The 18059-nt window shown below is 38.0% G+C and overlaps 1 protein-coding gene across 1 annotated transcript in view; it reads left to right on the top strand.

Moving 5' to 3' along the window:
* The first annotated feature begins 698 nt into the window (after positions 1-698).
* Positions 699-18059, top strand: part of GTF3C3 (general transcription factor IIIC subunit 3) — a 35427-nt gene continuing 18066 nt past the window's right edge. The window contains exons 1-10 of the mRNA XM_052660525.1: positions 699-800; positions 1771-1882; positions 4969-5162; positions 5967-6090; positions 7257-7448; positions 8261-8426; positions 9435-9582; positions 10002-10074; positions 10885-10988; positions 11934-12105. Coding sequence (XP_052516485.1) covers positions 699-800; positions 1771-1882; positions 4969-5162; positions 5967-6090; positions 7257-7448; positions 8261-8426; positions 9435-9582; positions 10002-10074; positions 10885-10988; positions 11934-12105 — 1387 coding nt within the window. The remainder of the gene's footprint in view (positions 801-1770; positions 1883-4968; positions 5163-5966; positions 6091-7256; positions 7449-8260; positions 8427-9434; positions 9583-10001; positions 10075-10884; positions 10989-11933; positions 12106-18059) is intronic.

Genomic DNA, 18059 nt, shown 5'->3' with positions numbered 1-18059 from the left:
CTCTTGGGCTGCGAGATCAAACCAGTGAATCGTAAAAGGAAATCAGTCCTGAGTATTCACTGGAAGGACTGATGCTGAAGCTGACACTTTGGCCACCTGATGCGAAGAACCGACTCATTAAAAAAGACCCTGATGCTGGGAAAGATTGAGGGCAGGAGGGAAAGGGGGCGACAGAGGATGAGATGGTTGGATGGTGTCAGCGACTCTATGGACATGAGTTTGAGCAAACTCAGGAGATAGTGAAGGAAAGGGAAGCCTGGCGTGCTGCAGTCCATGGGGTCACAAAGAGTTGGACAGACTGAGCCACTGAACAACCAAAGATCAAATTAAAGAACAAATATTTTTGAAGGAAATACCGTAGACGAAGGAACATTTTCTTCAAGCACATTCCCCAACTCCTTAACAAGCTTAAACCAGAGGCTTGAGCCCGACTGCAAGCTCGAAGTCCTGGAAGCTGGGAGGGTCCAGATCAGGTCCCGCCTACTCCCGCGCTCATACTCACGCTTCCGGGAAGAAGCCTGGATTAGAGGCTCCTGCGGAACCTGAGCGCGGCGGCTGCGGCGCAGGCCGAGCCAGTTTCCCAGAAGGACTTCGGGTCCTTGCCTTTAGCGGCTCGGCGCGGGGCTAGCGTCTGGGAGCCTCTGCTCTTCCGTTCGTCTGTCCTCGTTCCTGAAACTGCGTAGCAGAACCCCGCAAGCATGTCGGGGTTCAGTCCGGAGCTCATCGACTATCTGGAAGGGAAGATTTCCTTTGAGGAGTTCGAAAGGAGAAGAGAGGAGAGAAAAACCCGCGAGAAGAAAGTGAGGAGATGATAGGCCTGGATGCTGTCACTGTCTTGTCGCCCTAGTACACTTAAGAGATGTGAAGGACCCACTGAATTCACCCTTATGGGGCGGGCCGCGTACCACTAGCAGTTTCTTCCCCTTTTTACCGAAACTCCGGTTCTCACGTTATCCCTGTGCTAAGCTCCTCTTTAAAACATTTCACTCACCAGAAAGCTTTTGTCTCGGTGGGAACCACTTCTTTCTCTTTTTACTGTTGTCAAATAGTACTTTTTTTTTTTTTTTTAACTTGAGAGTAGCTTAACGCTGGTAGATTAAATGGGGTGGGGATGGAGGTGGGGTGTGGGCAGTAGAGTTTGGAGTCGGTTTGTATCTGCTTCAAGTTCTAGCTTTGCCGCTGTTATTTTTGTGACTTTGAATGCGCAATTCACCTCTGTTCTTGAGGCCTTAGTGTCCATTTCCGGACGGAGTGGTTTCAGCTCCCATTTTTGAGGAGTCTCCCAATGGTGTGATGTAATCCACAGAAACAGTGATTTTTTTGTGTGTCTGATAACAAAAAACTTCTCTGGTAAATGAGGAAATACATGACTTTTTCATGTCTCTTCACTTGAAATCGGAGGGAAAATAAAAGTAATTGCACCTTTTGAGGTTAGCTGTTGGATTCTTTCCTAAATCATGCAATCAGTAGTGCCCCATCTGTTTTCATTTAAAAAGGAAGGCTGAAAAAAGAAAGACTGCAATGTGTAGATTAATGAAATTATCAAGGTTTTTAAAATTACTTTTTACAAATGGCTGATTCAGACTGAAGAATGAGACCCAAGTACAGTGAAATGCTTTGACAATATTCAAATTTAGATTTCACATACAGTGTATGTGTTCAGAGCTCAAGTTTTATAGAAATAGAAAATGAGACAGATGTTCTATTCTCAGCTGGAAAGAGCTAAATCTGCATTTGTATTTGGAGTCATTAATTAATTTTCAATCCCAGAGTCTTCAGGAAAAAGGAAAGTCATCAATTGAAGAAAATCCAAATGACTCTGAAGTTCCATCATCATCAGGAATAAACTCTACCAAATCTCAGGGCAAAGATGCCAGTGAAGGTATGTTAAGATCACTGCCTGCATTAAATTTTAACGGTATCTAATAATTTAGTGAAAGTGTTATTTTTTTTTAATTGCTGTGGTATTCTGTTGTTGATATCTGGCTTTTTAGGAACATAGTACTTGGTATATAATAGGTGCTCAATATGTATTTGTTGAATTATTGATTATGGTGCTGCTTAGTGGGCTGTGTTTGTGGAGAAGGGTTTCAAATCTGTATCAGTGTTTGGGAGCCTTTCGGGATCACGATTTTTTAAATTGACCCTCTCACGTGGTTGCTAATTATTCCAGGACTCCCCCAAATTGTAATGAATTATAATTCTATACAAAGGTCTTCCAAATCGCTTCTTTAATTATGAGAGGTAGAAATGTCAGAGTGGAAGGCCAGTTGGCTGTCCACATGGGACCTTCGACACAGCATAGATATCTTGGTGTGTTACCTCATTCCAGGATTTAGTCCTCAGCTCCGCATGACCAGATACTAAATTTGGTTACTGGACCCAGAACAGTTAAACTTATGGGAGCCTAAGTGATGAATTAGTAGGCAAATTATTAATTTCTGGTGATTGATCAGAATACTAATGATAGTTTGTGGTATCCAGTCATTCATATCAAGTAATGTGGGATGCGGAACTATCATTTAGAATTTAACTGTGGGCATAGGGTCTAACTGAGAACTAAATTAAACTTTCTTGCCTTACTGGGTAGAAATGGATACTGTGCAGGAGACCTAGATTCTATCCCTGGGTCGGGAAGATCCCCTGGAAAAGGGAATGGCTACCCACTCCTGTATTCTTGCCTGGAGAATTCCATGGACAGAGGAGCCTGGTGGGCCACAGTCCATGGAGTCACAAAGAGTTGGACACGACTGAGCAACTATCATTTTCACATATAAGGTCTAATTGAGAACTAAGCTAAACTTTCTGGCCCTTAGAGGGTAGAAATGGAGGCTGATCGTTTTTCTTCCAAACAAGTAAGACTTTACACAGAGAAAACACTAGTCAGGTGAACAGAAAATGAACAGGTTTTGTCTGCCTCCTTGGACCAAGTGGGGAAGAAAGGGCAAAGAGGAGAGAAAATTAGGATTATAGATTCTTTGCTAGGCAAGTGGAATGAAAAAGCGGGCTGAACTTGTTCTAAAATCTGTGAGTCCTTCCTTATCTGCTCAGAGGAAGAGCTGCTCTTCCACCATAACGTTGTCTTTGAGGTGCAACTGTTAGTAGCAGGCACCATGGGATGCTTGCCAGTGAAAGTGAAAGAGTCAGTCGCTAAGACGTGTCCAACTCTTTGTGAACCCGGGGACTGTATCCCACCAGGCTCCTCTGTCCATGGGATTCTCCAGGCCAGGATACTAAGAGGTGGCCGAAAAAGGTGGTTGCTTGAATCAGTGCTTTCTGCTTACCATGAGTAGTCAGGCATACTAGCCTCAGCTCAAATAATACAGTCATTTTAAGATATTAAGCTCCCAGTTTCCTAGGAATGTATTTTGTATAGTGACTTTGTGTTCAGGAACCTTGCTAAATGCATAAATTCTGACAGTTTTTGTGCATAGATTCTTTTGGATATTCTATGTATCATTATGTAATCTGTGAATGACAGTTTTATTTCTTTGTTAATCTTTATGCCTTTATTTCTCCTCCCTTATTACATTGACTAGGATCTCCAGTAAAATCTTGAAAGGAATGGTGATAGTAGGCATGCTTGTCTCATTGCCAGTATCTTTGGATAATTAGCCATTAACTGTGTTTGTGGAACCTTTTTTGTGTGTACTTTTTATCAAGTTAAAGGTATTCCCTTACATTTCTTTTGACTAAAAATTTTTATTAGGAATAGGTGTCGGATTTTATCAAATGCTTCTCTGGGGGAATTCGCTGGCAGTTAAGTGGTTAGAATTCAGTGCTTTCACTGCCAAGGCCTGAGTTTCATCCCTGGTTGGGGGACTAAGATCCTGCAAGCCATGCAGCATGGCCAAAAAAGCTTCTGTGTATCACGATGATTGTATGACTTTTCTCTTTTTTTGTATTACTGTAATAAATTTATTGATTTGTTTTACAACATTACATTTATTTTGGGTGTTTAGAATTCTTAAAGATGATCATTATGATGTCATAGTAAGTATTACTATAATATTTATTCTTCAAAACATGTGGGTTTTTTTTCATTCTCTTCTTCCTTAAATATATTGACTGTCTTATTTGTCTAGCATCCTTGCGGTTTGAGGTTATTTTACATAAGTGAATAAGCTTTAGGATTTTTTAATAAATATATTTATGTACATTTATTTTAACTGTTTCATTGTAGCTTTTCTAAAATATGCCATATCTCTGCTTTAACAACAAATTGGCTTCTAAACTTTTCTTTATTATTCAAGATAATCATTATAAACTTAGAGAAATAATTTTACTGTAGTGATTTCCTCAGATACAGAGGAAATATGTTATTTTGTTCCTGAAATAATAATATTGTTCTAATAATAATAGCATTTATTAAGCTCTTACTGTATGTTGGGCATTTTTCTCAGTGTATATATTTGAAGACTCAGAGTAACCCTGTAAGGCAGATGTTATTGATCCCTTTTACAGATGAGCAAACTGAGGTACAGAGAGCTTCAGTAATTTGCCCAAGGTAAAACAGCTGGCAATAGATAGTGGTAAAGTTTGAAACCAGACAGCTTGACTCTAGAGGCCTCACCTTAAACCCCTGTGCTATATGCCCTGGTTATGTACCAGCAGACTTGTTCTTAGGTCTTAGGTTAGTTAATTCTTAGGTCTGTGTCCTGAAATTCCTTAATTTTTTTTTTCCTCTCTGCTTTTTACTATTATTCTGTGTTTCTGATTTCCTACTTAATTTTGCCTGTATGTCTGGATGAGGCCTAAAGGATGAGTCAGCAGTTCCTACAAAGTAAAAAACATGGCCTTTTTGACAGCTTTCTTTGGATTGTTTTTGGGAATGTTCATTTGTCTTTTACTTTCAAGTTGGGTAATGCTGGGGTAGAAATTTATATTCCAGAAAATACCGTTTGTTTTTCTTTCAAGTGCTGAGTATGCTAAAGCTTTTGTTTCCTACCTCAATGTCTTTTTCTTTAGGCGAAACATCAGATGGAGTCAGTAAGTCAGTTCACAAGGTCTTTGCTTCCATGCTTGGAGAGAATGACGATGAGGAGGAGGAAGAGGAAGAAGAGGAGGAAGAGGAAGAGGAAGAAACGCCTGAGCAACCCACCGCTGGCGACGTGTTTGTACTGGAGATGGTTCTCAATCGTGAAACCAAGAAAATGATGAAAGTAAAGTGTTTCTTATTTTGGTATTTATAAACAGAATGTAAAAATGTGACATAGAAATTGAAAAAAAAAGTCTTTACACATTTATACTGAAAGAATTCAACTGTAAGAAAGGAAATACTGTGAGATTGCTACTGTTACTGATTTCTTATGTTTCATTTTTAGAGATTTTAAAATGTTAAACCTTAATTATTATTATAAATGTCAAAATTTACTATAATTTTGCTATTAAAAGGTTTATATTGTATCTTGATTTTTTTTTTTAACCTAATTTATTCTGAGTAGGGGAGAAGGCAATGACAACCCACTCCAGTACTCTTGCCTGGAAAATCCCATGGACAGAGGAGCCTGGTAGGCTGCAGTCCACGGGATCGCGAAGAGTCAGACACGACTGAGTGACTTCCCTTTCACTTTTCACTTTCATGCATTGGAGAAGGAAATGGCAACCCACTCCAGTGTTCTTGCCTAGAGAATCACAGGGACAGCAGAGCCTGGTGGGCTTCAGTCTATGGGGTTGCACAGAGTCGGACACGACTGAAGCGACTTAGCAACAGCAGTAGCATTCTGAGTAGATAAATTTGAGAGAAGAATCTTCAGTAGATTGTATCATAAATCTCCTGGCATATAAATCCATTTTGCAACATCCAGTTCTACATTTGGTCTAATTAGTAATTTAGTAATGCCTGACCAGTTTGATTTTTGCTCTATTTAAATACTTTATTGTACTTTGAACTTGCTACTGTAGGAAAGTTTTGTTGGGTTGGGTTTGTTTTCTGTTTGAGTCTAAATGTCATTTTTGTTTTGTAGGAGAAAAGACCTCGGAGTAAACTTCCCAGAGCTCTGAGAGGTCTCATGGGTGAAGCCAACATTCGCTTTGCTCGAGGAGAACGTGAAGAGGCGATATTGATGTGCATGGAAATCATAAGACAAGGTGTTTAATGTGGGGATTATTGACAATAGCATTTTAATAGTCTGACTTTTAAAACAAAGGGAGGAGTACCTCACTCTTCTATTTGGAAAATATATTCAGGAGCTTGGAGGTGATTGTAATAACAGTGATATAATTATCAATTGAATAGGAATCATTGCCAAGAAAATGATAATCACAGAGTATGATTCAATGAAATATCATTAATATATATTGAACTCTTAACAGGCTTTTAAAAAAATCTGTTTTTGAACATTTCATTTTAGGAGTTTTATATATTTGTAATATGTCTTTTTAAAATATGGCAAACACATTATTTTAAAGCCACTTTTGAGGAGTGTTCTTTTTCTACCATTTTCCAAATCAACACTGTTAGATTATTTTGATCTACTTTTTGATAAAAGACAATATATACTTGTTATCTTTCCATTAAACTGCAAAGCTCAGGCATATTGAAAGATACCTTTAGAAGTCACTTTTTGACTAATCACTTGCATTTATTATTTTGTTTTCCCGGTGTGTTGCCAAGTGATGCCCTGCATAGTGGCTTAAGCAGTCTACTACAGTGAACTTTCAGTTTATCTTTTCCATATTTTGGCATTTCCTTTCATTTAGTCTAGGGTCCTTTTCAGTATTATCTGTTCCTTTATTAGTTTATAATTGTTTAGTTTGACAGTTACCTTTGATTTTAATCCCTCATGTTCTTAGAACCTTAATTCAGAAACATTATTTCAGAAATGTGGATTAACCTTTCACTTTGATAATCTGGATTTAGGTGCTAGTTAGATATCTTCTCTCCATTATTCCCATACTCCTCAGTGTGGAAGCTGGATCCTGATGATTTAACCCCACTGATGTGGCTGATGCCCATTGGGATGAACTTGCTGAATTAATGAGCCACGTTTAGCCTTATCAAAGAGGACTTTTCATGAGGGGGACGTGGTAGAGAGTAGGGTTTTTTATAAAATTACACTTTGCTTAGAGAAAAGAATAGTTTTTAAATTCTAAGAGTATATGAAAATACACTAAAGCAAATGTACTGTTTGTATAATTCTGTTCAAATTATTTTAAAAAGCATAAGAATCCATAGTTTGAAACATGAAATTGATATTAGCATAAGTGTCTTCCCTTAGCCAATGAAATTTGTTCTTTTATTCTATTCATTATAGCTCCTTTGGCTTATGAGCCATTTTCCACTCTTGCTATGATATATGAGGACCAAGGTGACATGGAGAAATCATTGCAGTTTGAATTGATTGCTGCACATTTAAATCCCAGTGACACTGAAGAATGGGTTAGATTGGCAGAAATGTCCCTGGAACAAGACAATATTAAGCAGGCTATATTTTGCTACACAAAAGGTAATAAAAATGTTTTTCTTGCTTTGTTTGATAAAATGTTATATAATAGATTTTCTGATCAATGTACTTGCTATTCTGGGGTGCTGTTAGTTGAAATATATTTATTCCTTGTATTCTGTTATACTGGAGGTAAGTATTTGGGCTCCCTGTATTTTCACATTTATCAGCAACTTTGTTTATATTTTGAGCTAATACAGTAAAACCATTGGTTGAAGACAAGACCTTCGTTTTCCTGCCAAGATCAGTGTTGGTTCCAAGCTGTTTCTTGAGAGTTAATATTAGACGTCAGTGACCAAATGAAGGTTAATAGGGAGATTTTAGGTTAATAGGGAGATTTTAGGCTTCTATTTGGAGAAGGCAATGGCACCCCACTCCAGTACTCAAGCCTGGAAAATCCCATGGACGGAGGAGCCTGGTAGGCTGCAGTCCATGGGGTCGCGAAGAGTCGGACATGACTGAGTGACTTCACTTTCACTTTTCACTTTCATGCATTGGAGAAGGAAATGGCAACCCACTCCAGTGTTCTTGCCTGGAGAATCTCAGGGATGGGGGAGCCTGGTGGGCTGCCATCTATGGGGTCACACAGAGTCGGACACGACTGAAGTCTTAGTAGTAGTAGTAGGCTTCTATTTGGTCGAGCATAATCTAGCATTCCTGTGAAGGTAGATTTAGTCTGGAATAAACCAATTGGTTCTGTTGGCAAATTAGCTTAGAGTGTTTAATAGATTTTCTGAAAAGATGGGTCACATCCAGGTACCATGAGCCCCCTTATATAATAAATCTGTAACTTATATTCCTTATTTTCTTTTTAGCACTTAAATATGAACCTACTAATGTCCGTTACCTGTGGGAGCGATCAAGCCTTTATGAACAGATGGGAGATCACAAAATGGCAATGGATGGTTATAGGCGTATTTTAAACCTTTTGTCTCCATCTGATGGTGAACGATTTATGCAATTGACTAGAGATATGGCAAAGTAAGTTTCAAGTTGAAATATACATAAATGTTCTTATTAATCATCTTGTTTTTGAAATCAAAAGATATATTTAAAGTGAATATACTTTTTATTGAGGTTCAGGAAAGTGTTCTGCGGAATTCCTGTATTTTAATATTGTGCTTAAATACAGAGGTTTTTTCCCCCCAGTACTCTTTTATTTCCAAGTTGACTGTGTGATTGTTTAGAAAAAATTGTATTATATATTTGATTATCTTTCATGTGCCCAGAAGTTTAAAAATGGAACATGTTCTGAAGGATGACTCGATTCCCAGGTTTTCATAAATTATGTACGTATACACTAAGTTAGTGCAAATGTGCTAGTGAAATATTTATGCTCTGAGATCTACAGTCATTTTATCTTGAGCCTGTACTAGAATGACGTTTTAAGATGAAAACTTTGCTTTAGGTTGGCACATGCTACCAACATTAGTCATTAATTTAGAGTTTAGTAGCATGGGCAGCTGGTGGGGAAGGCATATTTGGATTAATCAGAGTTGGAGTTTTATCAGATGACCTTGATAAAGGGAGAGAAGTGCAGGAGAACTGAGATGCACAAGGGAGTAATTGTAATAGTGGAAGACAGAGAAGGAGAAAAGTGAGGACAGGAATGGCAGCCACAGTAAAAAGTGGTAGGATGAATGTTTTATAGATCCCATTGAGGTAGGAAAGTTATTGGTATTGAGTTACAAAGGGAGTGAGCTAGAATGATACGAGGTAGGTTTGGGAGAGTGAGATGCTTGATGTTATGACATGGTTATACTGACAGTACACATTTTTCTCTGGATCATCTCTGATTATGATTTTATTTTATTATTTTTTTATTTTTTTATTTTTTGGATCATCTCTGATTATGATTTTAAAGAAGAGTTTTCTCCTCCCAAATTTTAAGAAAATGAGATTCATAGTTAATAGAGGGCCTGTGTAGGAAAATGAGTTTTATGATCTGAATTAATAAGCACTGATCTATTTTTGCCATTCATATTTTAGGAGTTACTATGAAGCCAATGATGTTACTTCAGCTATTAACATAATTGAAGAAGCTCTCTCAAAACACCAGGGCCTAGTCTCCATGGAAGATGTTAACATTGCAGCTGAACTATACATTTCTAATAAACAATATGACAGAGCTTTGGAGGTAGGAATATTTATGTGTTTCTCTGTTAGGTTTTGAACATGCACTTTTTTTTGTTTTAGAAATTCTTACAAATTGACAATTCCTCACCTAAGTGATATATATTATTTATTTTAAACTATACATTTAAAGTTTGTATGGACACACTTAAGTTGTGTAATAATCCTGTATGAAATATAAAATGTAGTTACCATATGATAAAAGCTGTTGCTGTTTTCACAGATGCTAGGTACACCTGTACTTCAGCATAGCAGGACTCAGCAGCAGACTAATGGTTACAATTCATTTCTTAATCTTTTGGGAAAATTAGATTGGTTTGATTTAGAGAAATTATGTATTTTTAGTGAATCATTAGTTAATATGATATAAAAATGTTAATGTATCACTGGCTCCTGCTCCACCCCCCCCCCCCATACTTTTAGGTAATTACAGATTTTTCTGGAATTGTGCTGGAAAAAAGAACTACAGAAGAAGGCGCTTCGGAAGAGAATAAAGGTTGTAATTTCCTCTGCATAGGAGAGAGTGCATAATCCTTTTGTTCATAACGTGGTATTTTGAAATTAGTAGTGTTTTCATAGCAAGTTTTCCCAAGAAGCATGTTTTCCTAACAAAGATTCCATATCATTTTCTTGTGAGTATTCACTGACAGGTGATTTTTTTTTTAACTTGGTTTTAGTCCTTTTTTTTCCCCCTCAGTACATCTGTTTGAACTTGGCGTTTGTCATTGACACAGGGCCTTGATAGTGTTATGTGAAAAAAGAATGAATTATGGAGCAGCTTATCAGAAACCTTTCAAACTAAAGCAATTTACTTTTTAAAAAGGGCTTAAAATGCTCTCTACTAATTTATTTCAAACTTATTAAATATTGAAAAAATTCTGTTTCAAACTTAAGCGTTCACTTAAAATTCTGCTTTACACTATTACATCATCCCTTTCTCAGTCTCTTTTGTAGTGAAGACTAAAAAAAGGCTCTTGGATTCAAGAAGAAAAAGAGAAAGTTCATATATCCTTACTTGTCACTTTTTTTTTTTTAGTTTTTTCTGGTTTTGATAGAAGATGTGGGAGTTTATGTAGATTTTTGGCAAGTGGATAAAGTATTAGGAAAATAGGAAGGATAATTGCTAATCAAAAGAGAGACCAAAGGAAATTTAAGAGCCTAGAACCAGAGTTGGCCAAACTTAGAACTGACTGTAGAATCATTTGCTTTGAGTAAAGTAAATGAGGTCTTAGATAGAAGGTATAGTTTGCTTCATTTGCTCCACTTTCTAAAATTATAAGGAACTTTTTGTTTGTCTGATGCACAGCTGGTGACAACGTTATCTGTGCTATACCTGATGGTGTGCCAATAGACATCACAGTGAAGCTGATGGTCTGCCTTGTACATCTCAACATTCTTGAACCACTTAATGTAAGTAACATTAAGATTTGCACTTGAGATACTTTAGATCAAATCTATAATGTTTTTCTTTAGATAGCAGGAAATTATAAGTTGACCCTAGATTTCACATTTTTTGATAACCAGGAAGTCACAGTAAGCATCATATTATTTTTGTGTGAATGTCTTTTAAAAGCTAAGTGTTTGGAACTGGGCTTATAATGATTTGTTTTTCTTGAGAATAATCCAGAGATTAGAATGTGAGATTGGGCCTTTTAGACAGTTGGCAGTTTCTGACAGTTGTTCTCTTTTGCTGACTTCAGACTAAGTATTTTATTAAATAAAAAAATACTGGATATCTACTTTATAGACCTTAGGATAAAGTGTTGAATAAAATACTCAAATCCCTGTCCTCATGGATCTTTTGATTTAATGGGATTAGGTAATAAATACATAGAATATAGAATGCTAGTTGGTGATAAGTGCTCTGGAGAAAAATCAGAGAAGAATAGGAAATATTGGGGGTGGGAGGAGTTGCAGTTGTATTAAATTGGTGAAGAAAAGCCTCCCCTGAAAGTAACATTTGAATGACATGAAGGAAGTGAAGAATAGGCCAAGCAGGTAACGGAGGGAACGGCTTTCTGGGGAAATAGCAAACACAGAAGCCCTGCGACATGGGCTTGCTTGACTTGCTTGAGGGAGAGCACAGCAGATCAGTGCTATCTTAGCTCCTCCAATGCCTGCCTTATAACACGTCTTCAGAAGTAATGTGTTGAGTGAGTGAATGATGGCAGTATGAATTCTTTATAATAGAGACACAGTAATGATTTAAGAAATGATCATGTTAAGCTGTTTTTATTAAGCCTTGCTCCTTTTAGATTCACCTCAGATAACTAGTGTATATGTTAAAAAGAAATACAAGTAGACGTGTTTATTTGTAATGAACGCTTGACTTCAGACTGTTACTTTGGGGTCTAGCCTCTGTTGACAACACTAGTGGAACAGAATCCTGAAGACATGGGAGACCTCTATCTTGATGTTGCTGAAGCTTTCCTGGATGTTGGTGAATATAATTCTGCACTTCCCCTCCTTAGTGCACTGGTCTGCTCTGAAAGATACAACCTCGCAGTGGTTTGGCTTCGGCATGCAGGTAATTCTTTTTTGTAGGAAGGGAAAGTTTTAATCACATAAGCAGGCCAGAACTTACTTCCCCAAGATGGTAATAGTTATTATAAAATGTTAATGTCTTTGTGAAAATACTTCTGGTTTCAGGGCAGTTTTTTGAAAGTCAGTATTTTAAATTGTCTTGATTCACCACTAACTGATTTTCCCTCACAAATGCATTGGGGAATGATTCATTTAATGGTACCTGAGTGAAATAAAAGGACTAACATGTCTCTATTAAAACATACTGTAAATACCTATCTTTTAGCTGTTTTAACCTTAGGCTCTGGTTTTTAGTAATAGATTGTCAGACTTAGAGTGCAATTTAACTTTTGAAGAGCTTCTAAGGATTTATATTTAATGTTATTTTGAGGGAAAAGTTAATATATTTTCAGTGTTTTTTGAGCAAATCCAATGAAGATTGGATTTTATCTGTCAGTTTATTTCGCTGCATCTAAATCCAGAGTAATCTGAAATATATTGTTGAGACTGGGAAAAACAGCTTGAGAAAAACTACTAAATCTCTTTCAGAAATGTATGAAAAGCAAAAATATTCTAATAGGATTTCCTATTGAATCAACATAAGAGATGCCTTAAAATTTGAATAGTCTCTGTTTCAAATATTGTATAATGACACAGTTTTAATATTTAAAATATTTTGAAGTACTATATAGTAGCAGAAAGTTCTCTATAAATAGAGGAGCACTGATTAATATTTTGAGATATATCACAGATCAGTATCAGTTCAGTTGCTCAGTAATGTCCGACTCTTTGCAACCCCATGGACTGTAGCACGTTAGGCATCTCAGTCCATGACCAATTCCCAGAGTTTACTCAAACTCGTGTCCATTGAGTCAATGATGCCATCCTAACCATCTCATCCTCCATCGTCCCCTTTTCCCCCTGCCTTCAATCTTTCTTAGCATCAGAGTCTTTTCAAATGAGTGAGTTCTTCACATCAGGTAGCCAAAGTATTGAAGTTTCAGTTTCAACATCAGTCCTTCCAATGAATATTCAGAACAGATTTCTTTTAGGATGGACTGGTTGTATCTCCTTGCAGTCCAAGGGACACACAAGAGTCTTCTTCAACACCACATTCAAAAGCATCAGTTCCTCAGTGCTCAGCTTTCTTGATAGTCCAACTCTCACATCCATACGTGACTACTGGAAAAACCAAAGCCTTGACTGCATGGATCTTTGTTGGCAAAGTAATTATTGTCTCTGCTTTATAATATGCTGTCTACGTTGATCATAACTTTTCTTCCAAGAAGTTCAGTTCAGTTGCTCAGTTGTGTCTGACTCTTTGCGAACCCATGAACCTCAGCACTCCAGGCCTCCCTGTCCATCACCAACTCCCAGAGTTCACCCACACCCATCCATTGAGTCGGTGATGCCATCCAACCATCTCATCCTCTGCCGTCCCCTTCTCCTTCTGCCCTCAATCTTTCCCAGCATCAGAGTCTTTTCAAATGAGTCAGCTCTTCACATCAGGTGGCCGAAGTATTGGAGTTTCAGCTTCAACATCAGTCCTTCCAATGAACACTCAAGAGTTATCTCCTTTAGGATGGACTGGTTGGATCTCCTTGCAGTCCAAGGGATCTCAAGAGTCTTCTCCAGCACCGTATTTCAAAAGCATCAGCTCTTCGGTGCTCAGCTTTCTTTATAGTCCAACTCTCACATTCATACATGACTACTGGGAAAACCATAAGCCTTGACTAGATGGACCTTTGTTGGCAAAGTAATGTCTCTGCTTTTTAATATGCTGTCTAGGTTGGTCATAACTTTCCTTCCAAGGAGTAAGCATCTTTTAATTTCATGGCTGCAATCACCATCTGCAGTGATTTTGGAGCCTCCCCCCCACCCGCCGCCTGCCAAAATAAAAGTTAGCCACTGTTTCCCCATCTATTTGCCATGAAGTGATGGGACCGGATACCATGATCTTTTCTGAATGTTGAGCTTTAAGCCAACTTTTTCACTTTCCTCTTTCACTTTGATCAAGAGGCTCTTTAGTTCTTCTTCACTTTCTGCCTTAAGGGTGGTATCATCTGCATATCTGAGGTTATTGATATTTCTCCCAGCAGTCTTGATTCCAGCTTGTGCTTCTTCCAGCCCAGCATTTCTCATGATGTACTCTGCATATAAGCCAAATAAGCATGGTGACAATATACAGCCTTGACGTACTCCTTTCCCTATTTGGAACCAGTCTGTTATTACATGTCCAGTTCTAACTGTTGCTTCCTGACCTGCATACAGATTTCTCAAGAGGCAGGTCAGGTGGTCTGGTATTCCCATCTCTTGAAAAATATTCCACAGTTTGCTGTGATCCACACAGTCAAAGGCTTTTGCATAGTCAGTAAAGCAGAAATAGATGTTTTTGTGGAACTCTTGCTTTTTTGATGATCCAGCAGATATTGGTAATTTGATCTCTGGTGCCTCTGCCTTTTCTAAAATCAACCTGAACATCTGGAAGTTCACGGTTCACGTACTGTTCAAGCCTGGCTTGAAGAATCTTGAGCATTTCTTTACTAGCATGTGAGGTGAGTGCAATTGTGTGGTAGTTTGAGCATTCTTTAGCATTGCCTTTCTTTGGGATTGGAATGAAAGCTGCCTTTTTCCAGTCCTGTGGCCACTGCTGAATTTCCAAATTTGCTGGCATATTGAGTGTAACACTTTCACAGCATCATCTTTTAGGATTTGAAATAGCTCAACTGGAATTCCATTGCCTCGGCTAGTTTTGTTCATAGTAATGTTTCCTAAGGCCCCCTTGACTTCACATTCCAGGATGTTTGGCTCTAGGTGAGTGATCACACCATTGTGATTATCTGGGTCGTGAAGATCTTTTTTGTATAGTTCTGTGTATTCTTGCCACCTCTTCTTAATATCTTCTGCTTCTGTTAGGTCCATGCCATTCTGTCCTTTATTGAGCCCATCTTTGCATGAAATGTTCCCTTAGTATCTCTTAATTTTCTTGAAGAGATCTGTAGTCTTTCCTATTCAGTTGTTTCCCTCCATTTCTTTGCACTGATCACTGAGGAAGGCTTTCTTATTTCTCCTTGCTGTTCGTTGAAACTCTGCATTCAAATGGGTATATCTTTCCTTTTCTCCTTTGCTTTTCGCTTCTCTTCTTTTCACAGCTATTTATAAGGCCTCCTCAGACAGCCATTTTGGTTTTTTGCATTTGTTTTCCATGGGGATGGTCTTGATCCCTGTCTCCTGTACAATGTCACGAACCTCATTCCATAGTTCATCAGGCACTCTATCTATCAGATCTAGGCCCTTAAATCTATTTCTCACTTCCACTGTGTAATCATAAGGGATTTGATTTAGGTCATACCTGAATGGTCTAGTCATTTTCCCTACTCCTGTACAACGTCACGAACCTCATTCCATAGTTCATCAGGCACTCTATCTATCAGATCTAGGCCCTTAAATCTATTTCTCACTTCCACTGTGTAATCATAAGGGATTTGATTTAGGTCATACCTGAATGGTCTAGTCATTTTCCCTACTCTTCAATTTAAGAAATTGAATTAAGAATCTGACAATAAGGAGTTCATGATCTGAGCCACAGTCAGCTCCTGGTCTTGTTTTTGTTGACTGTATTCAGCTTCCCCATCTTTTGCTGCAAAGAATATAATCAATCATATTTCAGTGATGTCCACGTGTAGAGTCTTCTCTTGCGTTTTTGGAAGAGGGTGTTTTTTATGACCAGTGCATTCTCTTGGCAAAACTCTACTAACCTTTGCCCTGCTTCATTCTGTACTCCAAGGCCAAATTTGCCTGTTACTCCAGGTGTTTCTTGACTTCCTACTTTTGTATTCCAGTCCCCTATAATGAAAAGGACATCTTTTTTGGGTGTTAGTTCTAGAAGGTCTTGGAGGTCTTCATAGAACCGTTCAACTTCACCTTTTTCAGTATTACTGGTTGGGGCATAGACTTGGATTACTGTGATATTGAATGGCTTGCCTTGGAAATGAGCAGAGATCATTCTGTCATTTTTGAGATTGCATCCAAGTACTGCATTTCCGACTCTTTTGTTGACTATGTTGGCTACTCCATTTCTTTTAAGAGATTCTTGCCCACAGTAATAGATATAATGGTCATCTGAGTTAAATTCACCCATTCCAGTCCAGTTTAGTTCGCTGATTCCTAAAATGTCAACGTTTACTCTTGCCATCTCCTGTTTGACCACTTCCAATTTGCCTTGATTCATGGACCTAAGATTCCAGGTTCCTATGCAGTATTGCTCTTTACAGCATCAGACCTTGCTTCCATCACCAGTCACATCCACAACTGGGTGTTGTTTTTCCTTTGGCTCCATCTCTTCATTCATTCTAGAGTTATTTCTCCACTGATCTCCAGTAGCATATTGAGCATCTGCCAACCTGGGGCGTTCATCTTTCAGTGTCCTATCTTTTTGCCTTTTCATACTGTACGTGGTGTTCTCAAAAGAATACTGGAGTGGTTTGCCATTCCCTTCTCCAGTGGACCATATCACAGATATGAAATAACAGAGGACTTAATTGTTAAGATAACACTTTATTTGGATGACTGAACAGGAATACAGATGTAAAAGTTTACATACATAAGTTTATATAAAAAGTTACATAATTTGTAGGTTTTTAATTTTAAAAGACATAAATTAAGGGAATTAAATTTTTTATTGCCTTCTGTAGGGCTGTGGTTTTGAAGCTGCTCTTGTTACTAGCAGTAGATGTTTTTAAATTCTCTTTAATTATAATCATGATACTGATTAATGCTTTTTCTATGTTGAACATATGTAGCTTTACATGAGTGGGAGGTAGAACCTCAGTATTGTCTAAAAATCATAAAGAAATTTGGAATACTAGAGAAGAAACATTAGAGGAGTTTAATGCTTGTAGCATAATAAGGAAGTATCTTTTAAAGTGATAAGTGAAAAATTATGAGAAATTCCATCATGGTGATTCACCCGTATTTAGTAGCCTTCCTTCATTACCAGAGTTTAACCTGAAGATAGTGGTGAGGAGATATTTGAGAAATTTGAGATTTGAGAAAATAGTAGGACGCAAAATACCATCTTCGGAGATCAGTGCAGTGAGAAGGAAAGAGATGAAAGGGCCTGTGTTTGTAAGTGCTGTGGCTGTTTGGGTGGGAAGAAGAAATGCTTACTGGGAATTCATCATCAAATTGTAGGACTTAATGATTGATTGGCATAAAGTATGAGGAATAGGGCCCAATAACTTCACCTCTAAGGACTTATTCTGAGAAAGTAATTGAATGAGGTGAGGAGAAATTTTATATTGGAGATCACAAAACTCAGGAGCCTGTCAAGTAACAGAAGTGAATGAAGTAGGTAAGTGAGAGGCCCAGGGCAGGTTGGGAACTGGAGAGCCCCGTCTAAAGGGTACCGGTGTTTCTTGGCATGGCTGATGCAGCATGTGGGAATGAAGGGACTCAACTGTTGCCAAACCCAGATTTTCCGAAAGAATGCTGTAACTTGGATTTTTAAAAAAAATACCAACTTTTAAAGATGTAGACAGTTTACTGTTTTTAACAGTACCGTGGCCCAACAAAGTGTCCCTGTGGGTTAAATTGGTCTCCCAGTTTGTGAACTCGACTTATATACATGAAGATGTTTACTGTAGGGTTATTTATTAGAGTGAAAATTGAGGAATAACCTAAATGTCAAGCAGTATGGTTAAGTATAAACTGTGGAAAATTCTGAAAGAGATGGGAATACCAGATCACCTGACCCGCCTCTTGAGAAACCTATATGCAGGTCAGGAAGCAACAGTTAGAACTGGACATGGAACAACAGACTGGTTCCAAATAGGAAAAGGAGTACGTCAAGGCTGTATATTGTCACCCTGCTTATTTAACTTCTATGCAGAGTACATCATGAGAAACACTGGGCTGGAAGAAGCACAAGCTGGAATCAAGATTGCTGGGAGAAATATC

The sequence above is a fragment of the Budorcas taxicolor genome, chromosome 2, assembly GCF_023091745.1.
Source record: "Budorcas taxicolor isolate Tak-1 chromosome 2, Takin1.1, whole genome shotgun sequence".
NCBI classification, from domain to species: domain Eukaryota; kingdom Metazoa; phylum Chordata; class Mammalia; order Artiodactyla; family Bovidae; genus Budorcas; species Budorcas taxicolor.
Note: the sequence above shows the minus strand (reverse complement) of the source record. Positions and strands in the feature narration are given on the sequence as shown.